The sequence below is a fragment of the Bubalus kerabau genome, chromosome 20 (assembly GCF_029407905.1).
Source record: "Bubalus kerabau isolate K-KA32 ecotype Philippines breed swamp buffalo chromosome 20, PCC_UOA_SB_1v2, whole genome shotgun sequence".
In the NCBI taxonomy this organism is placed as follows: domain Eukaryota; kingdom Metazoa; phylum Chordata; class Mammalia; order Artiodactyla; family Bovidae; genus Bubalus; species Bubalus kerabau.
This window is the reverse complement of record NC_073643.1, coordinates 44,418,083-44,443,488: the sequence shown is the minus strand read 5'-3', so window position 1 is coordinate 44,443,488 and position 25,406 is coordinate 44,418,083. Positions and strand designations below refer to the sequence as shown.

General features: G+C 50.2%; 1 protein-coding gene across 1 annotated transcript in view; it reads right to left on the bottom strand.

Annotated features, from left to right (window-relative positions):
• The window catches only part of FAM3D (FAM3 metabolism regulating signaling molecule D), a 30,253-nt gene extending 5,733 nt beyond the window's left edge, over window positions 1-24,520 (bottom strand). Inside the window, exons 1-8 of the mRNA XM_055557318.1 lie at window positions 24,508-24,520; window positions 21,979-22,090; window positions 20,436-20,446; window positions 15,443-15,566; window positions 14,045-14,103; window positions 9,347-9,397; window positions 6,186-6,270; window positions 5,300-5,426 (exon numbers count right to left, since the gene is read on the bottom strand). Coding sequence (XP_055413293.1) covers window positions 5,300-5,426; window positions 6,186-6,270; window positions 9,347-9,397; window positions 14,045-14,103; window positions 15,443-15,566; window positions 20,436-20,446; window positions 21,979-22,090; window positions 24,508-24,520 — 582 coding nt within the window. The remainder of the gene's footprint in view (window positions 1-5,299; window positions 5,427-6,185; window positions 6,271-9,346; window positions 9,398-14,044; window positions 14,104-15,442; window positions 15,567-20,435; window positions 20,447-21,978; window positions 22,091-24,507) is intronic.
• Window positions 24,521-25,406: the final 886 nt, after the last annotated feature.

Sequence of the window (25,406 nt, the reverse complement as noted above, 5' to 3'; positions counted from 1 at the left end):
TTCTTTGAAAGGATAAATAAAATTGACAAACCATTAGCCAGACTCATCAAGAAACAAAGGGAGAAAAATCAAATCAATAAAATTAGAAATGAAAATGGAGAGATCACAACAGACAACACAGAAATACAAAGGATCATAAGAGACTACTATCAACAATTATATGCCAATAAAATGGACAACGTGGAAGAAATGGACAAATTCTTAGAAAAGTACAACTTTCCAAAACTCGATCAGGAAGAAATAGAAAATCTTAACAGACCCATCACAAGCACGGAAATTGAAACTGTAATCAAAAATCTTCCAGCAAACAAAAGCCCAGGTCCAGACGGCTTCACAGCTGAATTCTACCAAAAATTTAGAGAAGAGCTAACACCTATCCTGCTCAATCTCTTCCAGAAAATTGCAGAGGATGGTAAACTTCCAAACTCATTCTATGAGGCCACCATCACCCTAATACCAAAACCTGACAAAGATCCCACAAAAAAAGAAAACTACAGGCCAATATCACTGATGAACATAGATGCAAAAATCCTTAACAAAATTCTAGCAATCAGAATCCAACAACACATTAAAAAGATCATACACCATGACCAAGTGGGCTTTATCCCAGGGATGCAAGGATTCTTCAATATCCGCAAATCAATCAATGTAATACACCACATTAACAAATTGAAAAATAAAAACCATATGATTATCTCAATAGATGCAGAGAAAGCCTTTGACAAAATTCAACATCCATTTATGATCAAAACTCTCCAGAAAGCAGGAATAGAAGGAACCTACCTCAACATAATCAAAGCTATATATGACAAACCCACAGCAAACATTATCCTCAATGGTGAAAAATTGAAAGCATTTCCTCTAAAGTCAGGAACAAGACAAGGGTGCCCACTTTCACCATTACTATTCAACATAGTTTTGGAAGTTTTGGCCACAGCAATCAGAGCAGAAAAAGAAATAAAAGGAATCCAAATTGGAAAAGAAGAAGTAAAGCTCTCACTGTTTGCAGATGACATGATCCTCTACATAGAAAACCCTAAAGACTCCACCAGAAAATTACTAGAACTAATCAATGACTATAGTAAAGTTGCAGGATATAAAATCAACACACAGAAATCCCTTGCATTCCTATACACTAATAATGAGAAAACAGAAAGAGAAATTAAGGAAACAATTCCATTCACCATTGCAACGGAAAGAATAAAATACTTAGGAATATATCTACCTAAAGAATCTAAAGACCTATATATAGAAAACTATAAAACACTGGTGAAAGAAATCAAAGAGGACACTAACAGATGGAGAAATATACCATGTTCATGGATTGGAAGAATCAATGTAGTGAAAATGAGTATACTACCCAAAGCAATCTATAGATTCAATGCAATCCCTATCAAGCTACCAACAGCATTCTTCACAGAGCTAGAACAAATAATTTCACAATTTGTATGGAAATACAAAAAACCTCGAATAGCCAAAGCGATCTTGAGAAAGAAGAATGGAACTGGAGGAATCAACCTACCTGACTTCAGGCTCTACTACAAAGCCACAGTTATCAAGACAGTATGGTACTGGCACAAAGACAGAAATATAGATCAATGGAACAAAATAGAAAGCCCAGAGATAAATCCACGCACATATGGACACCTTATCTTCGACAAAGGAGGCAAGAATATACAATGGATTAAAGACAATCTCTTTAACAAGTGGTGCTGGGAACTCTGGTCAACCACTTGTAAAAGAATGAAACTAGAACACTTTCTAACACCATACACAAAAATAAACTCAAAATGGATTAAAGATCTAAACGTAAGACCAGAAACTATAAAACTCCTAGAGGAGAACATAGGCAAAACACTCTCTGACATACATCACAGCAGGATCCTCTATGACCCACCTCCCAGAATATTGGAAATAAAAGCAAAAATAAACAAATGGGACCTAATTAACCTTAAAAGCTTCTGCACATCAAAGGAAACTATTAGCAAGGTGAAAAGACAGCCGTCAGAATGGGAGAAGATAATAGCAAATGAAGCAACTGACAAACAACTAATCTCGAGAATATACAAGCAACTCCTACAGCTCAACTCCAGAAAAATAAATGACCCAATCAAAAAATGGGCCAAAGAACTAAATAGACATTTCTCCAAAGAAGACATAAAGATGGCTAACAAACACATGAAAAGATGCTCAACATCACTCATTATCAGAGAAATGCAAATCAAAACCACTATGAGGTACCATTTCACACCAGTCAGAATGGCTGCAATCCAAAAGTCTACAAGTAATAAATGCTGGAGAGGGTGTGGAGAAAAGGGAACCCTCTTACACTGTTGGTGGGAATGCAAACTAGTGCAGCCACTATGGAGAACAGTGTGGAGATTCCTTAAAAAACTGGAAATAGAACTGCCTTATGATCCAGCAATCCCACTGCTGGGCATACACACTGAGAAAACCAGAAGGGAAAGAGACACGAGTACCCCAATGTTCATCGCAGCACTGTTTATAATAGCCAGGACATGGAAGCAACCTAGATGTCCATCAGCAGATGAATGGATAAGAAAGCTGTGGTACATATACACAATGGAGTATTATTCAGCCATTAAAAAGAATACATTTGAATCAGTTCTAATGAGGTGGATGAAACTGGAGCCTATTATACAGAGTGAAGTAAGCCAGAAAGAAAAACACCAATACAGTATACTAACGCATATATATGGAATTTAGAAAGATGGTAACAATAACCCTGTGTACGAGACAGCAAAAGAGACACTGATGTATAGAACAGTCTTATGGACTCTGTGGGAGAGGGAGAGGGTGGGAAGATTTGGGAGAATGGCATTGAAACATGTAAATATCATGTATGAAATGAGTTGCCAGTCCAGGTTCGATGCACGATACTGGATGATTGGGGCTGGTGCACTGGGACGACCCAGAGGGATGGAATGGGGAGGGAGGAGGGAGGAGGGTTCAGGATGGGGAACACATGTATACCTGTGGCGGATTCATTTTGATATTTGGCAAATCTAATACAGTTATGTAAAGTTTAAAAATAAAATAAAATTAAAAAAAAAAAAAAAAAAAAAAAAAAAAAAAAAAATAAAATGCTCAGGCTTTTATCAAGCGTGGTAGAAAAGCTTTTGTATACATATATACAAATTGTATGAGACATATATCTTAGAAAACTTAATGAATTTTTGCCTGACTAAAAAATTTATGATATTTTGACTCTATTTGTTTGACTTAGTATGAATAGAATGCTAGATTTTTAATTAAAAAATAGATATGCAACAAGCAACAGAGATTTACTATATAGCTCAGGGCACTATGGTCAGTATCTTATAATAACCTATAATGGAAAATAATCTGAAAAATAATATATGTGCATATGTATAACTGAATCAGCTTGCTGTATACTGGGAAAACTATACTTCAACAGATATATTACGAAACTAAAAAATAAAAGACATAAAATGCTCAGGATAATTTGTGGAAGAAAGTTGTAAATGGTAAAAATCTTCCTAAACTTTAGGAAGAAAAAATAAACTGTCGGTGCGGCTTCTCTGAAACCCAGCTTTCCATGGTGAGAACAAAGGACAGGATGCTTTTAATCAGTTTGGGGTCTTTGGTTCATATTTGGGTGTTGGGTTGCAGCCAGCTGATCATAGAAACCAGGGAAAAGGTGCTCTGACTTTTCTCTACTTACGTGCTTCCCCTTTGCTGTAACTGGCCCAGTTTTGCTGAGTCTGGAAGCTGTGCTTTAAGGAGGAACAGCGCCTCATCAAGCCTCTTCCTAGGGAGTCCTGCCTCGGCACCGCCCACCGGGGCACTCTGGAGCCCCTGCCCCCAGAGGGTGAAGCTACTTTAAACTATTCCTTCTTTTTAAAAAAAAGTAATTTCTGACTACCTGAATACGTTCTCTTGGAAAGACACACATACAAACCAAGCCAACATTTTCCAAACAAGGCAAGACCCCGTTGGCTCAGCCCTTTCCCCGCCCACCTCCTGGAGCTCCGCACTTGGCTGCTCGACTCCGCCCCTTCTCTGCCTCCCGCAGCCCCGCCCCCTCCAGGCCTCCTTCAGACGCGTGCCCCTTCCACAGTGCTCTCTACACAGCCAGGGAGGCCGTTCTGAAAGTATAGGGACAGGAAGGCCTTGGGGAGGCTGCAGACCTGGATGAGACATGCGTCCCTATCACAGAGCAAGCCGGTTTAAACGTCTCCAAGGTTCTGGATCCCCGTCTGTGAGATGTGATGCATGATCACTGTCTGGCTAAATAAGACCCTGCAGGTCACCTGCTCAGCCGTGCCTGCACAGAGAAAGCACTTGCTGAATACTAGTCTTTCTTATTATCAATCTGATCTGGTCACTCTCCCATTTAAGCCTACCGTGGCTCCCCATTGCCTTCAGGCCAGAGTTTGCGTTCCTCAGTGGTCCCATATGCCTGACCCTTAGCTTCCTGTCTCGAGTCCTGGCAAAGCTGAATGTTCTCACTACCAGAGACTGGCCAGCTTCATGCTGGGGAGGCCTGGCCAGTTCTCTCAGGTTTTGGAATTGCTCTGAGCTGGGGATGCACAGATGACTGCAAGGGGGGGGGACAAGGTGCAGCATTTCTTTGGGATCCCCAACCCTCCACTGACTTCCTCTTCCTCCAGTGAGTGCACCTCAAGCCCCACCACTGGGTGCCTCCCAGGTGCCCTCTGCTTGGGCCGCCCCCTGGGTACTGATTATGGAGCTCAGATCACGGGTCCTTCCTGACACCTCCACATACTCATGTGGGGGTCTCCTTGTGTCTCCTTCTTTGTGCAAGCTCATCCTCTCCACAGGGAACTTAGAAGGGAACCTGGGGCTCCCCTGGCCAAACCTGCCCCCTTTACAGGTGGGGAGGAGGGACTTGCAGCGGGGACCAGAAGATAGGCATCCACTCTCTGCTCTGGACTCCCCCTTCCCCCATCGAGTCACTGGAGCTTTATCTCCACATTCCTTTCCCTTTCCTCCATGCCTGAATTTCCTTTCATCTTTTCCCCTCTTTCCCTTCTCCTTTTTGGTACTTATCTACTTATCTATGTGTTTATACAGGACCCACTTCCTTGCACAATGGCCAACGCTGCTTCCTACTTGAGAAGGAGCCAGTCGGGCCACCCTGACCTCCGGGGTGGACGACAGCTGGGTGGACCTCCTCACACTGACCCGTGTGTTCTTCCCTAGCCACCCCAGCCCTTGTCTGTCCGTCCCTGGCATCATCCCCTGCACCCCCCATCCCCCCTTCACTGGGAAAAGGAGGCTGCCAGGAACTCACCTGCTCAAAGGGGCTTTTACTCCTGAGGTTTTGGGCCCCTAAGAACACCCAGCTGTCCCGGAAACCCAGCTGCTTCGCGTGGGTGCTGCCCAAGTTGGAGAAGAGCTTCCTGATTTCATCATTCATCCTGCAGGGGACCAGAGAGGACGGTGAGGAGGGATGGGAGAAGGGGAGCATCTCCTGGGCTCCCCTCCACCCCACCTCCAGTGTGGGTGGCAGTGAGGAGCTCTGAGTGGGGAGCAGCCAGGACACCCCTCCAAAAGCCACCCCGCAAGGCTGGAGAGGAGTTAAAATGGCCCTGCTTTTGCTTACAAATATAACGCAGGTTCACTTGGAAATATGGAACTTCACAAAGTAACTAAAAATGACTTACAGTCTCACCTGCCCTTGACATAATCATTGTAAAATTTCATTATATCTCCTTCATGTTTTTTTCCCTCATGCACTGTGGGATTATAGCGACTCTTTTGTAACCTGATTTTTAAAAAAAATTAATGCTAAAGAGTGATTCTTCCAGATCCTTAAACATGTTTTACATCATCATTTCTGATGGAGTATTTTCTCTTTTATGTCTATATAATAATACATTCTACATTGCCGTACAGCATGGTTTCTGTCACCAGTTGGCACAGAGAGGGTGGCCAGTTTTTTTTTTTTTTTAATTAATGTATTTTAATTGGCTGGTTTTTCACTGTTGTGACCACGACTGTCATGAATCCCCCAGAACATCTCTTTGTGCGCCTGTCTGGTTGGTTCCTTAGGAGCAGCTGGACCCACAGGACAGCGGGAGAGGGCTTGCATATGGTAAGTGTTCTATTCACTTCTCCCCCTTGTATGTGCATCCCTGGCATTGTAAGGGACGGTGCAGATGGAGGTTCCCACTTACTTGGTCCCTGGGTCATCGTAAGAGGCCACCAGCACCAGCATATCCTCAGAAATTTTTTTAAGGAATTTTGTCAGGAGGCTAGCATCTGGGGGAGAAACGAAAAACGAGGTGCTGGTCATTTAGGGGAAAGATGGCTGGCCATCCTCATCTTCTCCTTTGGCCCTAATGATCCTGGGGGGCCCGGGTGGCCGGATGCTGAGCTCCATCTGCAGAGAGTGAGGGGACCCTCGTTCAGCTGGCCTGGGGCGGGCTCTGGATATTGAGCGTTTCCCTAGCGATTCTGAGCTGCAGCTGGGGTAAGAGCCTTCGGGGGTCTACCCCCACCCCCCAGGGTCTGAGCACAGTCCTCTCCCAGGGCTCTGGGCTCTTTTCACACTGCCAGCTGCCCCCTTCTACACTGTTTCAGATGCACCCAGCTTGTCTGTGCTGACTTAGAGGGTGTAGCCACTGGGCAACTCTGGTTAGAGAGAGAATAACTCTCCAGCTTAGGTCAAGCAGCAAGTCTCCTTTGCGTCTCCAGTACATGCCCGCACTTGCGACATCTCTGGAATGAACAGAGAGCAGGTCTGGGCACAGCACCTGGGCAGGCATCAGCATGCAGCTTGCTTCAGTGACAGATGATTTTTTTCTGTTGTGCTTATGTTTATGGTCACCTTCCCTGCATAAAAAATGATAATGGCTTTCAACTTAGGACAGTGATTTAATTTCCTTTTAAGATCTATTTATTTAGGTTAAAAAAAAAAGAGAGAGAGTGAGCTGATTTAAATGAGCATACTGAGAGTGCAAATAGTACTCTGGATATAGCATCACTTATGCAGAGGGCTCTTGAATGGTAGAGGAAGTACAGGCAAGAGTGGCCTGGTGGGCAACGCCGGGGCTACATCTGTCAAACAAGGAGGATTAATAGCCCTGCTCAGAGCATTTTTGTAAAGATTGAAGGTGATGATGACTCTGGGCTTACAGTAAGTGCATTATAGTAGAGTTACAACTACCAGCAGGATTGACTACATGATCTTTCGGGTCCAGTGCAAAATGAAAATGTGGACCTTTTGTTGAAAAAATTATTAATCATTTCGAGACAGTGAAGGCAGAGCATTGAATCAAGTTTCTTCTAAGCAAGAGGCCCTGTGTGACCGCCCTGCTCACAGTCTGCGTGCCCAGGAAGCTGTCCTGATTCTTATTAATTCTGTGGGGATCCCTTGAATTCAGAGGCAAAGTCAAGTCCCCCAAGCAAGCCCAGCTGCCAACTTGTCTGTAACATGGAGGCTTCCAGTCAATGACCACAGCGGCCCTTCAACTCTTGAGACAAAAGTGGGAGCTCTGAAAGAAACACTCATTTGTTTGAGCTGTCACCAGATATCAAAATCTGGCTCTTGTCTGGGAGGAACAGCGGATGTTTGGAAGAACGAAGTGTGCCTTCCGATATCTTCTCACTCTGAAATGTCACCATTTCTCTCTTTTTCCTTTTGGTCTCCTGTGGGAAGGGGTGACTTGCTCTCAAAAGGCTTCTGTTTCTGGTTCCCTATCAGTTATGGTTCAGTTCAGTTCAGTTCAGTCGCTCAGTCGTGTCTGACTCTTTGTGACCCCATGAATCGCAGCACGCCAGGCCTCCCTGTCCATCACCAACTCCTGGAGTTCACCCAGACTCACGTCCATCGAGTCAGTGATGCCATCCAGCCATCTCATCCTCTGTCGTCCCCTTCTCCTCCTGCCCTCAATCCCTCCCAGCATCACAATCTTTTCCATTGAGTCAACTCTTTGCATGAGGTGGCCAAAGTACTGGAGTTTCAGCTTCAGCATCATTCCTTCCAAAGAAATCCCAGGGCTGATCTCCTTCAGAATGGACTGGTTGGATCTCTTTGCAGTCCAAGAGACTCTCAAGAGTCTTCTCCAACACCACAGTTCAAAAGCATCAATGCTTCGGCACTCAGCTTTCTGCACAGTCCAACTCTCACATCCATACATGACTTATGGTTACATTCATGTTTATAATAAGGCTCTATAAAACTTGGTTTACCCTTTTATTTTTTTCCCTCTCCATTTTGACAGGTGACTGTCTTGCTTCTGAATGACAGTGATGGAATGAGGGAGCAGGGGAGGGAGGTGAAGGCCCTCTGGGCCCCTCCCCCTGATTACTGCAGAATATCATTTAATTCTCACATCCATCTCATGAAGTAGACTCTATGGTGACCCCTATTTTATAGATGACAAAACTGACGTTCAAGAGATGTCACCCACCTTGGGTCTCACAGACTGAAATCTCTGAATCCAGACGCTGGACCTTTTCCATAACCTGGCCCCTGCCACCCTATCTGCAAGATCCTGGACAGAGAACAAAGGAAGGCCCCTGTCCTCAGTCTACGGTCTGCCCCCTCTCTTCTCACCCATCCCCCCCTCCATCCTGCACCGGGAGGGGCTCTGCATGCTTGCATATGGACAACCCACCCTGTCTGCCCACGCTCTGTCACTGCCTCCCCTCCGGCAGCAGTCAAGCTGGGCCATCCTCAGTCTTATGGGCATGTCTGCAGCGTGGGGGCAAGCCTGGAACAGGAGTGAATGGGCACTGATGCGGTTTCCAGGGGGGCACACCCTCTGGCCCTGCAGACCCTACCTGTGAGGTGGGACTTGGCTGGAAGATGGCTGTGGTGGGGAGCCCTGAGCCTATGGCATGGGTCACCACTTCTGTCCCTAAGGATGCTGCCACTGGTTGCCTTCCAAACACCATCTGCCGTCACTTTTGGGCATCAGATTTCCATTTCCCACATTTCAGCCCCTGCTCTGTGTGCTCCTGCTTGGTGATGTCTCCCGACTTGGGCTCATGTACTTAGGTGGGCGCAGTGGCTCCCACAGTGGTCCCTGGCTGGATAACACCCCGTACTGGCTGCTCTTCCTTTCCCCAGCTCACTCCCCCAGTCCCTACTGCCGGTCCCTTAGAGTACCTCCTCGTGTCCTGGTCTTAGGATCTGCATCCGAGAGCCCAGTGAGACAGTAGCAAGGGGTTTCAAAGGCAGTGGGACGGCCCTCCACCCCCCAGCCCCTTCTGCCACTGTCTGTTTGTATCTCTGAAAATAGGAGCTAAGCTCTCTGGCACACAGGTGGCCTCCATGCCACAGGCAGCAGCTCAGCCCACCCTCAACTTTGGGGCCAACAGAGGGGCCTACCTCCAGAGTACATGTCAAAAGATTTCTGTGTCAGCACCGCTCCCATGGTTCCTAAGGGATAAGAGAGCAGAATTACTATTTGCTGTAAAGTGTCATTCTGTCTGTCATTGTGTGGAAAATGGCTACTTTTTAGTCTAAGGTCTAAAAATAGGATAGAATAATAGTGGAACAAAATTAGGTCCTGCAGAAATGCATGCAGGACTAAATCAGTGAAAGTGAAAGTCGCTCAGTAATGTCTGACTCTTTGTGACCCCATGGACTATATACAGTCCATGGAGTTCTCAAGGCCAGAATACTGGAGTGGGTAGCCGTTTCCTTCTCCAGTGGATCTTGCCAACACAGGGATTGAACCCAGGTTCTCCCGCATCGTAGGGGGATTCTTCTCCAGCTGAGCCACAAGGGAAGCCCAAGAATACTGGAATGGGTAGCCTATCCCTTCTCCAGCGGATCTTCCTGACCCAGGAATTGAACCAGGGTCTCCTGCATTGCAGGCGGATTCTTTACCAACTGAGCTATCAGGGAAGCCCTAGGACTAAATTAGGTGCCCTGTAACCACTGGGCTGATCTGAGAGGTACGAGCACGCAGTGGTGACGGTCTCTGCAATTGAACCGAATACGACCAACGGAGAAGGCAATGGCACCCCACTCCAGTACGCTTGCCTGGAAAATCCCATGGACGGAGGAGCCTGGTGGGCTGCAGTCCGTGGGGTCGCTAAGAGTCGGACACGACTGAGCGACTTCACTTTCACTTTTCACTTTCCTGCATTGGAGAAGGCAATGGCACCCCACTCCAGTGTTCTTGCCCGGAGAATCCCAGGAACCGGGGAGCCTGGTGGGCTGCCGTCTCTGGGGTCGCACAGAGTCAGACACGACTGAAGTGATTTAGCAGCAGCAGCAACCAATCTAGATTGATGTTCTGCCTTACCACTTCCTAATGCAGGAATTAGCATTTGACCTGAATTTTTGCATCGGTACTATGGGATGTATTTAAAATATGAACATGCAAGATAAATCTTACCTGCAAAAGTGTAACTGAGAAAATACAGTCGTCATCATTATTATTCTCACCTAAACTAGGAAGCCTGCAATGTGAGTCCTCTGACTCTTGAAGGCAAAGGGATTTGCAGTGGGCTGACGTGTACTCAGTGTCCTGAGTGCAGTGACCCAGATTGCGTTTGTGGGCTTTGCAAACGGTCCAAATTCTACAGGAAATCAGGTGTTCCGGAGGAACATGCAATTCTGCCTTTGGCCACTAGATGGGGGTGTTGCAGAGGGGATGGCAGCTCTATCCTCCCCCGTCACTGCCCACTCCCTCTAATTCTGTTTGCGGATTTGATAAGAGGGTGGCGACAGGGGCCTGGGTAGTGGCAGCTCTCCTGCCGGGTAGGGGAGGCTCTCACTGTAGCTCCTCCTGAATTCTTGGGGCCACTAGTGTCCCAGTCCCTCCTGGCACTTCACCTGGGGCTCTTGGAAGGGAGTCTGTGAAATTGTTTTTGCGATCCCGTGCATTTATTAATTTTTCTGGAACTAGGGGAAGACGGTGTAGTTTGGGTAGTTTCTCAAAGGGATCCCTGCCGTCTAAAAGGTTGAGAGCCGTCTAAAAGGTTGAGAACCACTATCTTTAGCAATCCTTTTGTTGTTCTGGCTCGATGAGACCCCAGAGGCCCTGAGAATGGTGTGTTAGATTTTCCACAGCTGGCCGGCAGGGGGCGCTGCACACGTGCTTGGAGACATTTCTAGTCTAGCGGGCAGTTTTGCTGAGTGATTAAGACCTGGAGTCAGCCAGATCTGAGTTCAAGTCTAGATGATTCTGTTGGCTGTGTATCCTGTGTCTCTCTGAGCTCGTTTCTTACCTGCAGAATGGGGATACTGAGCATAGCACTCCCTGTTAGCATTGAGAAGAAGGTCAGTGACATAGCTGGAACACATTACACAGTACGTGCTCCCTAAATGTTAGCCCTTAGTGGAGAAGGAAATGGCACCCCACTCCAGTATTCTTGCCTAGAGAATCCCATGGACAGAGGGGCCTGGCAGGCTACAGTCTATGGTGTTGCAAGAGTCGGACACGACTGACAGTCTAAGCACACACAGTATTATCAGTGGGTATTTTTATCTCTGGGCTTTGTGAGGGGTGGGGAGGGAGGCCCATCCCTCCTGAAACATGGCCCTGTTTCAGGCTTGGCCTGCAGCTGGCTGTCTGCCTGTTCACCACCTACTGGAGATGCAGGGTTAGTGAGACTGTCGACCTCCCTGGGTCTCCCTGCTTCCAGCCTCCCTGTTCCAAGCTGGAAGCAGGTTTCTGGATGCAGGGCTGAGCCCTCAGGATCTACTCAAAGCCTTTCCGAGACTCCCTAGTTCCCTCTGCTTCAGGTCCACACTTCTTAGTAGGACACTTAGCCCCTCATCCTCTGGCCCTGCCTCACCTGTCACCACCCTGCTTCCGTGTTACAGCCAGACAGAGCCTGTGTGGACCCCCAAGCCCCTCTCCTCCCTTCCCTGTACCCTGCACAGTGATGTCGCTGCCTGGAAGGCGCCTCCCTCTTTTCTCCTGGTCACTCTCTACTTCCCATCAGGCCTCAGCTGACCATCACCTCCCTCTGGAAGACTTCCCTGACTACCTCTGCCAGCTCTGTGTCCCATTCCCAGAGCTGTGTTTCCTTTTCTTCCACACGTGTTCACCACCTTCTGATCGTCTGTGAACCTCATGGACGCCCACATGTCAAGCCAGGGTCTGTCCTGGTTCACAGCTGACTCCCAGAGCCCCACACATACAGGGCTTGGCCCGCAGTGGCCGCCATCACTCTGCTGAGTGAGTGAATGGAGGTGTGCACTCAGCTTGTGACCTCACATTGTCCCCTGTGCGTTCACGTGTGTTGATTTGAGTTGGGATGGCCTTTAGGATGTGGTCATGTTTCATAGGAGCAGCGTATCCTCCTGAGAAGCATATCCTTCCTGACAGAAGCAGAGGAGATTAAGAAGAGGTGCCAAGAATACACAGAAGAACTGTACAAAAAAGATCTTTATGACCCAGATAATCATGATGGTGATCACACACCTAGAGCCAGGCATCCTGGAACATGAAGTCAAGTGGGCCTTAGGAAGCATCACTATGAACAAAGCTAGTGGAGGTGATGGAATTCCAGTGGAGCTATTTCAGATCCTGAAACATGGTGCTGTGAAAGTGCTGCACTCAATATGTCAGCAAATTTGGAAAACTCAGCAGTGGCCACAGGACTGGAAAAGGTCAGTTTTCATTCCAATCCCAAAGAAAGGCAATGCCAAAGAATGCTCAAACTACCACACAATTGCACTCATTTCACACGCTAGTAAAGTAATGCTCAAAATTCTCCAATCCAGGCTTCAGCAATACGTGAACCATGAACTTCCAGATGTTCAAGCTGGATTTAGAAAAGGCAGAGGAACCAGAGACCAAATTGCCAACATCTGTTGGATCATTGAAAAATCAAGAGAATTCCAGGACAACATCTATTTCTGCTTTACTGACTACACCAAAGCCTTCGACTGTATGGATCACAACAAACTGTGGAAAATTCTTAAAGAGATGGGAATACCAGACCACCTGACCTGCCTCCTGAGAAATCTGGTCAAGAAGCAACAGTTAGAACTGGACATGGAACAAGAGACTGGTTCCAAATCGGGAAAGGAGTTCATCAAGCCTGCATATTGTCACCCTGCTTATTTAAATGTATATGCAGAGTATATCGTGAGAAATGCTGGACTGGATGAAGCACAAGCTGGAATCAAGATTGCTGGGAGAAATATCAATAACCTCAGATATGCAGATGACGTCACCCTTATGGCAGAAAGCAAAGAACTGAATAACCTCCTGATGAAAGCCAAAGAGGAGAGTGAAAAAGTTAGCTCAACATTCAGAAAACTAAGATCAAGGCATCTGGTACCATCACTTCATGGCAAATAGATGGGGAAACAGTGGAAACAGAGGCTGACTTTATTTTTTGGGCTCCAAAATTACTGCAGATGGTGACTGCAGCCATGAAATTAAAAGATGCTTACTCCTTGGAAGAAAAGTTATGACCAACCTAGACAGCATATTAAAAAGCAGAGACATTACTTTGCCAACAAAGGTCTGTCTAGTCAAACCTATGGTTTTTCCAGTGGTCATGTATGGATGTGAGAGTTGGACTATAAAGAAAGCTAAGCGCCAAAGAATTGATGCTTTTGAACTGTGGTGTTGGAGAAGACTCTTGAGAGTCCCTTGGACTGCAAGGAGATCCAACCAGTCCATCCTAAAGGAGATCAGTCCTGAGTGTTCATTGGAAGGACCGATGTTGAAGCTAAAACTCCATTACTTTGGCCACCTGATGCGAAGAGCTGACTCATTTGAAAAGACCCTGATGTTGGGAAAGATTGAAGGCGGGAGAAGGGGACAACAGAGGATGAGATGGTTGGATGGCATCACTGACTCAATGGACATGGGTTTGGGTGGACTCCGGGGGTTGTTGATGGACAGGGAGGCCTGGTGTGCTGCGGTTCATGGGGTCACAAAGAGTCGGACACAACTGAGTGACTGAACTGAACTGATTCTCCTGAGACAGGTGCACGGGCAGGGGCCTGGCTGCAACTGTGGGGTAGACCTGGTCTTTTAGACCTGTTCCCACAGGCCAGCCAGGCTTACGAGCATGCTGGAGGCTGTCTGGGAGTGGGTCAGCAACTCACCGTCCACCAGGACGATGTTCAGGCCTCTGCCCACGTTGTTTTTCACAGGACTCATGATCCTAAAGGAAAAGAGAGAAACAAAACACAACCATTGGTCCTGAGTGTGGAATGAGCACTGTGCTCCAGACTCTGGAACTCTGAGAGGGCCCACACGGTGCAATGCAGAAGTATCAGAGGGTACACAGCATCATTTGGACCATCTGCTTTCTCCTGGAAATAAGCAATGGACTGGATTCTCTGAGAGTCTCTCATGGCATGTTTGGACCAGAACAGTCTGCTCGGGGAAGAGGGAGGGTCCCTGCCTGGGGCTGGGAGGTGCTGGAGGGGCGGCCAGTGCATCTCCCCAGGCCAGGAGGAGGGCAGAGTCCGGCCATGTCTGGGGTCCCCAAGAGGAGCCCAGCTGTGTTCCTGCCACCCACTATCCTGTCCTCTGGTGTCCTTGGGAAAACTGTCCTTCTCTGTCTCTAGCCAGGAGGTTCTCAGCACACACCTCTCTCCCAGGCCTGGACAAGCGAGTATGCTGTGCTTGATCACAGTGATCAGGCCAGCGTGGTCATGTGACCTAGGCCAGCCAATGAGCCCCAGTCCCGGGACTTTCACAGGGTTAATTCACAAGGGGAAGCTCTTCCCAGTGGGGTGCTAGACAGGGCTGTTACGTCAACCCAGCTGGTAGCCGCCCTCCTTCCCCATATGAAGAAGTCCATTTTCAGTAGAGAAAACCGAATGCAGTGACAGAGGAAAGCAGAGCTGAAGGTGGTATGAGAGGGAGCCCTGATGACTTGGTTTGAACCCCTGGATTCAGCTGTTTCTGATGGCCAATGTCTCTGGGCTTTTGGGCACATGAACCGGCAAGTCTCCTTGTTCTGCCTAAGCAATTTGGAGCTAGGTTCAGATTCCAGATTCCTGACTCTGGCTTCTTTTGTAGGGTGGACCTGCTGCCTAGAAAGCCTGGCACAGTCTTTGTCCTGCACTTGGGCCGAAGCCCTGGCACCGCTGCCTCTGGGCTTTGACGCCTGGCCTTGATCTTGAACACTCCCTGTAGGCACGCCCCTCACAGGAAGCCCAGCAGCTTGGCTGTCAGATAGACCTGCGTTCACACCTGGCTCTACCAATGGTTAGCTGAGTAACTCTGTCTGAGTCTTAGTTTCCTCATCTTTACAAAGGGGACAATTATCGCCCACCTCTAGGAGTGCTGGGGTGCAAGGGAGATGCTGCTCCAAGGCATCTAGGAAGGCGCTGGCAGATTTGCAAGCCATCAGGATTATTATTATGTCTGACTAACCCACCCAGAGTAAAAGGAAGTGTGTGGAAGGTGTGGGCTGGTCTCAGGGCCACCCTGAGGCCTCTGAACTTGCTGATGAATGAAGGCATGAAAGTAATGAAATGCCAGAAACTTACGTTTGGTCCTCAAAGCACATGGTGGGGCCCACGACGTTGGCGGCCCCACTGACGATTTTAAACGCAAAGAAGTTGTCTGGGCAGGATTTGCTGAGGCCACACTTGTTCTTCACCAACTGTGAAGCTGGGGAGGGAACGCAGCAGCTTTGGTGGTGGCAGGAGGCCCTGGAGGAGGAGGGGAGCTGGGCGTGGGGTGGTGGGAGGGTGGGGGAGTGGTGGGTGAAGGGCGGCTAAGGGCCTCTTCCCAGAGACATCTTCCCTGACTACCTAAGTCTACGGACTTGCCCCTTTCTGGGCTCCCACAACCCCATAAAGACACAGGATACCATGTGTCTGACCATCCAGAGTTCATTTCCGGGCTTCCCATCTCAGCCTCAGCCCAGACACAATGCCTGGCTGTCTCCATGCCCCCGGCAGCTGTGTGCGGAACAGTGAGTGGTGGGTTAGTGACCAGAGTCTCCAGAGTGATTAGGGGATTCTCCTGAGAACTTCCTCTTCAGCCACAGCAGCCTTTTGAGCTCTCAGAGGCCCCTGTGGACACGTCCCTGGGGGCCCAGCATGGTGGGTGGGAGCATGTCCCACTAACCGGGTTTCCTTGAGCAAGCCCTCAACCTCCTTGCACATCCAGTCCCTCAGCTGGGAAACGGGCTAATGACGGTGCCTCCCCGCTGGGTCGTGTGTGGGCTTAATGAGTGCAGGTTAGTGTTCAGAGCTTATTGGCTGTTCCTGTCACTCACTTACCGTGCACCTTCTATGTCTGGACCCTGGGACTCACAGGGACTAGGCAGGTGGTTCTGGGACCTCCCGCTGGGCTTAGTATGGTCTCTGGAGCCCACTGAGGACTCAACAGGTGAGACCTCTGATTTCTGTGGCTGCTATGAAGCCCTATATCCTTTTCACATGGCCTTCCCCAGGCAGACCCTGTGGAAGGCAGGAGAGGCAGAAGGGCCCTCAAACAGCCGCCGAGGTGTCACGCGTGCTGTCAGCCTGGCAGTTTCCAACTTGTATTAACGCGTGGTTTTTTTTTTTTTTTTTTTTTTTTAAACACCACCTAACTTTGGAAGTTGCCCTTAGGAGGACTGAGTAAATAGGGAGTTAGAGCGCTTTCACCTGCAGAGGGAGAGCTGTGGCCGGGCGGCCTCACTCTCTTCCAGCCCCCGGGCCAGGCGTCCAGCTGAGCCACGCCAGGGGCGTTTGGAGCAGACCCACAGGCTTCCTAAAGATGCGGCGCATGCCAGGGCCTTGCTGAGTGCTAGGCACTGTGGCGAGCACTTTTTCTTTACTGTCTTGTTAAATCTTCCCCATAACTCCCGTGGCTGGCACACAGTAGGCACTCAATAAATCCTCACTGAATGATCACCTAGAGCATCTGGGTGGGTCTGAGTCCAAGCTGGGATGGTGAGTAGGGTCTCCATGCCCTTGCCAGCCTAGAGGGAGGCTTCGTGGGAATCAGAAACAAGCGCCCCTCTGCCAAGGGGGGACACGGCCCCTAGTGCCAAGCTCAGTGAGCCGCTGGTGCCTCTGAGTAGGTGAAGGCGCCCTTTCCTAGGAGTGAAGGCCACCCGCACCAGGGCTCCCTTGGTGGAGTGGGTGGCCCTGACGATCTGAGTGGAATGCCCATCCTAGGCTCTCAGCCCTCCACCCTGAGTTCCTGCACACTCGCCTGACAGGTGTAACCAGAGCTCCAACCGGGACATCATCCCCAGAGACTGAGGGCCGGGAGTGGAGATGCCCCCAAGGAGGTGTCCAGAGAGAGGGCCTGGCATGTGAACTGGATGTCCCTGCCCAGCTCTCTGGACAGAAGCCCCCCCAAAACTGCTGGTGGAGGGTGAAGCTGGGAGGGGTCCTCTTCTCCTATGAGTCTTGGGGCCCCACCTCCGGCCACCTGCCCCCCCACAGGGAGCCCAGTTTACTTTAGAGTCCAGAAGGTCTCACCTTGCTGGACGGGTGGTTTCAGGCCTTGGGGACCACCCTGGAGTTTGCCCGGGGTCTGATCACCTGCGCTGAGTCTGACAAACCCCATGTCAACAGGCCAGCTTAGCAGGCTTTTCTCAAATTGATTTTCTGACCATCCAGGCTTCACGGTCAAGCTACTGGATGTAGGGGAGGAGGCCCAGGGGTCTCAGCCACTGAGGGGCAGGTGATTTTCTGTGTGGGTTTGGATTCTGGGGGCTTCCTAAGCTGTCCCACCCCTCTGGGAAGCCCAGCGCTATTGCTCAGGGCATGCAGCTGACCGCTGGAGGGGTGTGGTCAGGGGGAACCTGGGCCAGTTTCAGGAATCTGCTGTGTGACTTACCATAAATCTCTCCCTTTCGCTTTGCCAACTATAAAATGAGGGGACTGGTTTAGATCAGGAATGGAGAGGGGGACCCGGAGGTGCTGTCTCTGGTTAAGGTGTGTTGAGAGGGTGGGCCCCAGACTACAAGGGGAGGTTGACTCCCACTCTGCCACTTAGAGCCATGTTGCCTTGGCCAGGAGATTTCACCTCTCTGAGCCTCAGTTTCCTCATCGATGAATGGGGGCATGTACAGCACCTACCTAGGGTTGTGGTGAGGATTGGGGAAGGTGCCCATAAAGTTCACAATGCAGTGCTGGCAGGTGGACACTCGGTCCCTGTCACTATCATCATCACCGTAATTGTCCCCTCCTCCCGTCTTCTCTGCACCTCTGGAGCTGGGTCAATGTGAAACGCTGTTCCGACACCCAGCATTCCTGGGCTCCCACTGTTCTCTCCATTCCCATACTCGCGTACCTGACTCTGCAAGCAAGTTCTCTCCTGGAGTCCCAGCACTCCTGCCCCTAGGCCTTTGTACAGCATGGTACCTCCTGTGCAAAGAACAGCTAAAAAGCCACCTCTTCCTTGAGGCCTTCCCAGACCCCATCCCAGTGGAAGGGGGCGGCCCTCCTGGAGCCCTGGGCACTTGCTCCATCTCTCTCAGCACACATGGTTCTTCTACCCAAAGAGACAATGAGCACCCTCTTCTGAATTCTGCTGGGGCCCTTGTGGTGCCCAGCATGGCCCTGGTCCTCTGAATCAGGAGCTATAAGCCAATTCTGAGGTCACTGCAATGAGGATAATAAGCACAGCCTGCATCCTTGGAGCTTCCAGCCATGTAGGGGATGAGAGAGCGGAGGCAGGGTGGCTGCAGTCCATACTGTGGGCTGGGGGCACCAGGGAAGGGAGCGAGTTGAAGCCTCCCTAAGAGTCTGAATGGCTGAGAAGGGGCCACAGGGCTTGGGGGCTTCACAAGACACCATCAGGCCAGGAGTGAGAGTTGGGCGGGCTCTGGGAACCCAGGTTTCTCTCAAAGCTTCAGGGCTGGGAGTAGACACCCTGGAACGCCTCACTCTAAGAGCATCAGGGCTGAGTTGACACTTACAGTTCTTGTGGGCTGAACCTGTTGGAGAGAAGACAGAATCTGGTGAGAAAGTGTTTTGAGCTTGCCCGCATAATGGAGGTGGGTCCTGGGTGGGGGTAGGGGGAAGAAGGGAAATCAGAGTTGTGCTGGCCTGGCCAAGCACAGTCCCCCTCCCGTGGCACAGGGGTGAAATGAGCTGAAAGTCCTATTTTATCTGGGAGTCCTTCTGCACTTGCTGCTGCCACCTCTTCACACACATGCGCGCGCACACACACACACACACATGCATGACTCTGTCACAGTTGAAAAGAAGCAAGCCTCTGTGGTGAGGCCCACTGGACTTGGCGCCTGATGGTGTTTGACCAACTGTGGGGGAGTTTTCTCCTCTGGGGCTGAGCCTCTGCGCCTGCACAGTGGGTGTGGGGAAGGTCCAGTGAGAGAAGCCCCGAGGCCTGGCTGGGCACCTGGAACCCTGGCTTCTGGGAGGGTCAGGACTGTGCCGGAGCCCCGAGGGCCTGGCTGGGTGCCTGGAACCCTGGCCTCCGGGAGGGGCAGGACTGTGCCGGAGCCCCGAGGCCTGTCTGGGCGCCTGGAACCCTGGCCTCCGGGAGGGTCAGGATGGTGCTGCTGCCACTGTTGAGCTGCCTTGCAGGTCCCTTCCTGACTCCTGCAGCCCTGCCTGTCTGCACTGGGCTGCGCATCTCAGCTACACTGTGTGCAGGTTATTCCTGCGCTTCTGCATCGGATCTCCCACCGGCCTGGTGCTAAGCCCTAGAGGACAGGGCTCCCAGTGGACAGAGGAACGTCAGTGCAGCGGGGGAGCTCTCCTTCTCTGGGGGACGCCCTCACTGACACTTTCTATTCGGTCCCCAGGAGGCTGCCCCCCACCCCGGCCTCAGAGGCCCAGGAGTATCCCGTGCCCCAGCTGGGCCAGCCACAACAACATCATATCCCCCTGGATGCCGAGCCCTTCTCAGGTTTATATGTGGTCCCGGGGAGAGAGCTGAAGGGTGAGCAACTGGGAAGCTGGTGGCCAACATGCCTGTTGGGAGAGAAAGCTGCCCATGGAATGAGGTTAAACAGCAATGAGCGGAGCCCAGGGCACAGAGATTGACTCTGGGGCCTTTGTGGGAGCCCCTAGAGCCAGCCACACCTGAAATCCGACACCTTGGGCTTCCCAATGACCCACAAAATGACATCCCACTTCGTTTAAACTACTTACAGTGGGGTTCATCACTCTCATCTGAAAGAACCCTGCCCAGTTTATCAGCCAAATCAGGAAATCTTTAATTGCCCAATTTCTGTGCCACAGACCCCTTTGGTGATCTGGAAAAACCTATGAACTCCCCTACAAATAAATTTATTCCCACTTTTTTTGAGATACTCGGTGCTTCTTACTCTACCAGGCGGCAAGTTATTAAATGTGTAAAATAAAATAGATTGGATTAAAAAGGAAACCAACCATATACCAAGATAATAACAAAAGCAGTAGGAAATGTGGTGCTTCCGTATTAATGCATTAAATCACTGTATGTGTTTTGCAAGACTCCAGTCATGTTAATATACTTCCATTTTTCTATATTCTATAATGAATTGTGTTTGTATCCCCCATTCAAACCCTGAGCTGGAGCCACATTCTGGGGTGCTCCTCATTCCAGGGTCTTGGGGGCCCAACACAGAGCAGTTGTGTGTTGAGCCTTGGGGGGATGTGTTGATTTTTCACACCCCGGGTGGCTCAGTTCTGAGAGGGAGACTACACTGGGGGCTCCCTTCAAACACTCCCCTCCTACCCCAAGCTGAGGCTCTCTTCTCCACAACTCACTCGTGCTCTGAGCTGCCTGCACTGATCTGCACTGATCTCCTCCAAGGCCAGAAGCATGGCCAAGTCAGTCTCTGGTCTGTGAAAGTGGTGCCCAGGGCCCACGGACCCGGTGGCCACCACGTATCTATATCTATATAAACTGTCCTGAGCTGGTGTGGGGCGTGCCAGACAAGGAGCAGACGGGGTAAGGGCCCGCTGAGATTCCACTGTGGGAAGCTGGTGGTAAAGGCAGGTGGCTGTCCTCTCCCTGCTGTGAAGGCGTGAGCTGGCCAGGGCCACTAGAGGTTACTACGTTTGACTGCATCAGTGGACGTGGTTCTTGGTCTTTAAGGAGGACAAACCCGGAGGAATAAATCTCCCTCCCTTTCTCTCTTTCCTTTGAAAGGATTTAGATCTGGGAGACCTGGGTTCCCAGTCCTGTTCTGATATCTACAAGGGACATTTCGGGAAGTTTCTTAACCTCTCAGAGCTTCTCTTTTTCTCAGACCACACATGAAATGACAACATGAGGTCCTGCTTGAGTCCACTCCACAGATATACTGTGAATCATTCCACGGGGCATTCATGCAGGTCCAATGAGACCACACATGTAAAGCTGCTAGCAACCATCGCCCATCCATCATTCATCCATCCACCCACCCACCCACCCATCCACCCGTCCATCCATCCATCCACCCATCCACCCATCCATCCATATTTCTTTCACTTGTCAAATGTTTACTGAGCATCTGGTCCGAGGTGTTAGAGAGATAGATATACCCAGGACAAAATTCTGGCCTTCAGGAAGCTCACATTATATGAGCTGGAGATAGGTAATGATGAAGTAAACAAATAAATAAACAGCACAATGATGGATAATAATGATGATCTGAAGGGGACAGGCTGACACGAAAGACTCTACAGGAGGAGGAGCAGGGACAGGTAGAGCTGGGGTGCTCAGGAAGGTTTCTTTGAGGAGTAAACATTTGAGCAGAGGCCTGAGGCTGAGAGGAGCCGCCACAGGGAGGTCTGAGCAAAGAGGAACCGCAAGTGTGGGTGCAAGGCACTCAGGGCCCGGGCAGTTTTCTCCCCCGCTCTGTCCCTCCCTTCTTCTCTTCTTCCCTCTGTCCTTCCTTCTTGGGTCATATTTCCAAAATGGTCCTTGATGCAGGCACATGTTCTAACCAGGGCCTTGGAACACTTCTCTGTTCTCCATGGGTTCTCAGCCTTCCTGACATTGGATTGGGGTGCGGTTTCCTCTTCCCTGACCCTGAATATGTGGGGTCCCAAGGGCAGCCCTTTGCCACGTCTGGCCACCTCCTGGGTCACCCAGGGCTGGACTTGATCCTTGGCCCCTGGCCCTGGCTCTTGCCTACTCACCCATCCAGCGGGGCAGGCGGAGGGTTTTCATGTTGAAGTTGATATATTCGCGGATGAAGAGCCATGTGGTAACCACGGCAAAAATAAGGGCCAGGTAGCGAAGCAGACCTGCAGAGCAAGGAGATGCTGCCCTGAGACCACAGGGCTAGACCACATGGCAAGGCCTCACAGCAAGACTACATGTGGGTCCTTCCCAAATCCCCTCAGTGAGACCTCTTCCCAAGATCCCATGTTGGAGGGAGGGTCACAAGGATTAACGTATTGATAGTCTATCTTTTTCCTGGATGCAAATTTGCTGGGGAATTTTGTGAGCACAGAACTCCACAGGGGTTAATCGGAAGAAAAAAAGAAAGCTAGGAGCCTTGGAAATGAACTTCACCAACTTCATATCTGAATGCACGGATGAGAGGAAGAGTTAATCCTGTGTGTCAGTCGTGCTTGAACCTTATTTTCTCTGAACGTCATGTGAAAATGGAGCAACTCCCCCATGCTGCAGGTCCAGAGCCTGCCCACACCATGGACCAGTCCCCGGCCTGCATGGCAAGACCAGTGTGAATCCACGTGATGACCCAATGGGGGATCATGCTGCAAAGTTACCTGGTGACACTCCCCAGTGTGGGGCCGCTGGGAGGGAGCTCCTCTTAGCCTTTCGGAGAGTCTCAAGGGGTGAGGTCTGGGAATTAGCACCCTGAGGGGAGGCCTGAGGACTCCGGCAGGAGAGTAGGGGGCAGGTGAGCCCTGGCTCAAGAGGCAGGAAGGCTCGGGGTGGCCACCCACTACTGTGTGACCTCAGGCAGGGGCTCAGCATCTCTGAGCTGAAGCCCCTCAGTCAGAGCGGACAGAGTAAGGTGCCTGCTGCGGAGCCCATGGCTGGTGGGGAAAGATGTGGTAGTTGTCCCCACTAGGCGGCCTCTAGGGTGGCTTTGGGGGGTGGGGTTGGTCCCTTGTGTTTTCCATCAACTCTCCCCAAAAGCCATCACAAGCAACGCGTGGCGCTCTGCAGGAATGCACACCCGCCTGCCCGGCGTGGCCTCTCCACCTCACAGCCAGGTTGCTCCCTGTCTTCTTTCCCACACACGTGAGCCAGGCCCCCGGAGCTCCCTGTTTGCTCCCTCTCCTCGTGATTCTGCCAGGGCTGCAGCAGGCCGCACCACGCCTCCCTCCTCAAGGACTCTGGAGACCCCCATTCTGCCTTGAGAGTCAAATCCGACCTTCAGGCAAGTTCCCTCGCTCCGTGCCTGACCTCGCTGTCTGTCTGTGGCCACAGTGCTCTGAAGGTGCCGGGTCTCGTCTGACCTCTCTGTCTGCACCAGCCCTGCTCCTCAGCCCTGAATTCGGCTGTGGCTTTGTGCTGGCGAGGGAGAAGGCCCTCCGGATCCCATGGGGTGGGGTTCAGGTCTGTGGGGTCCCTCGTCTTCGAGGGCCTCGGCTCGCATCATTCGGCACTCCTTTTGTGTCGGGTGCTAGGCGAGCGGCACTGACACGCGTTATCTCAGCCCCCTCTGTGCTGTATGCTACTGGTTATCCCCGCTGTCAGGTGAGGAAACCGCACCTCAGAGATCTGGTCACTGGCTAGTAAGTGACAGGAGGTGGGACCTGAACCTGGGTAAGTAAGGTGCCTATAATACCCGTGCTCTTCAGGGACCTACCTTCAATATCCTTTAATAAACCACAATGGAAATGAATATAGAAAATAATGTGTGTATATATGTATATAACTGAATCACTATGCTGTACAGCAGAAATTAACACAACTTTGTAAATCAACTATACTTTAACAGGGCTTCCCTGGTGGCTCAGATGGCAAAGAATCTGCCCGCAATACAGGAGACTGGGGTTCAATTCCTGGGCTGGGAAGATCCCCTGGAGAAGAGAATAGCAATCCATTCCAGTATTCTTGCCTGGAAAATCCCAAGGACAGAGGAGCCTGGCAGGCTACAGTTCATGGGGTTGCAAAGACTTGGACACAACTGAGTGACTAACACATACTTCAATAAAAATAAGTAAAATTTGTGCTCTGAACTTTCTCACTGGTGTTTGGAAATACAAATGAATTGTATCAATTTCCTGTTTGGTGAATTCCTCAGTTCCCCTATCTCTCTCTACACAGAGGGTACAGTCTGAGGGTGGAAGCTTGGAGCAAAGTCCTCTCCTGGTGCCCAGCCCTGTGGTTTCGGGAATCTAGAATAGTCCTCTACAAATGCTTTGTCTGTACAAACATTTACAAATGTTTTGTCTGTAATTTCCAGCCAGGGTGAAGTGTTTCCCAGAGCAGGTGTGAGTCTCCATGTTCCCAGCCAGGTGGGCCAGTTTCTGCAACCCTTAGCCTCGAGGCAGGAAGTCTCCTCTTTACACTCTTCCAGGCCCTCCCTGGATTGGTTTTTCCCTGGAATTCTGGCCTGACCAGCTGAGAATAGATGAAGCCAAGTGGGCTGTGAGTCCAGGATGGGCAGACACTGCTGACAGAAAAGCGATTCCCAAACCTGATTCAGACTCAACCTTGAACCCTCAGAGCCTGGCCTTACCTGACAGTCTCATCCTGTCGAAGTGAAGAGGGTTGGTCTGTGGAGAGAAGAAAATAAGATTGGAAACTGGTATCCAGGGTGTGAAAGTGAACAAGACTGAAGATGAGGGATAGGTTCCTAAAACCCAGCGTGTCGTAGTTCTTTTGGTTTGGTGCCATCTGTTTCCTCTCTGCCTTCACCTCCTCTTCGCTTTTGCCCCTGGAGTTTCATGTTCAGTTCAACATGCCTTTTTTGGAATGCAGAGATTAGGATGCAGAGGAAAATGCAGTCTGCCAGCCATCATCCCTTGGAGGCTTGATTCATCTGTGCATCTACCCATTCATTTGTCCATCCATCCATTTATACACTCATCCATCCTTCCAACCATCCATCCATCCATTTGTCCATCTGTCCATTCATTTGTACATCCATGCATCCTTTCATCCATCCATCATTCTGTCCCTCCAGCCAGCTGAGAGATATTGAGCTAGCCAACCCCAGTGAAACCATTAGGAAGCAGAAGCTCAAGGGATTTTTGCTGATGGGCCCACATTATGAGTAACTCACACAGCACACAGGTGAGTTTGCTCTGGGTACCGTATGTGCATTATCTTCTTTAATCCTCATACCCACCCCGCCTCCCTTCCCCCACCCCCCCATGCCTCCACACTCCCGCTTTAGGGGTGAGTAAGCTAAGACTCTCCATTGTTAAGCCCAGAGCCGTTCAATGTGCCGGGGTCAGGGGCAGAATCTCGATGCAGGTCTCAGCTGCCTCGTTCCCATGATGTCACCCTGTCAGTGTTGTCTCAGAGAAAGATGAAACTGAAGTTTCCTCCCTTCCTGAGTCCTGGGCAGGGGCAGGGTCTTCCTCGGTCCCACCTCGCCCCTCTGCCGCCCCAGCTACTGGTAGTTACCAGGGA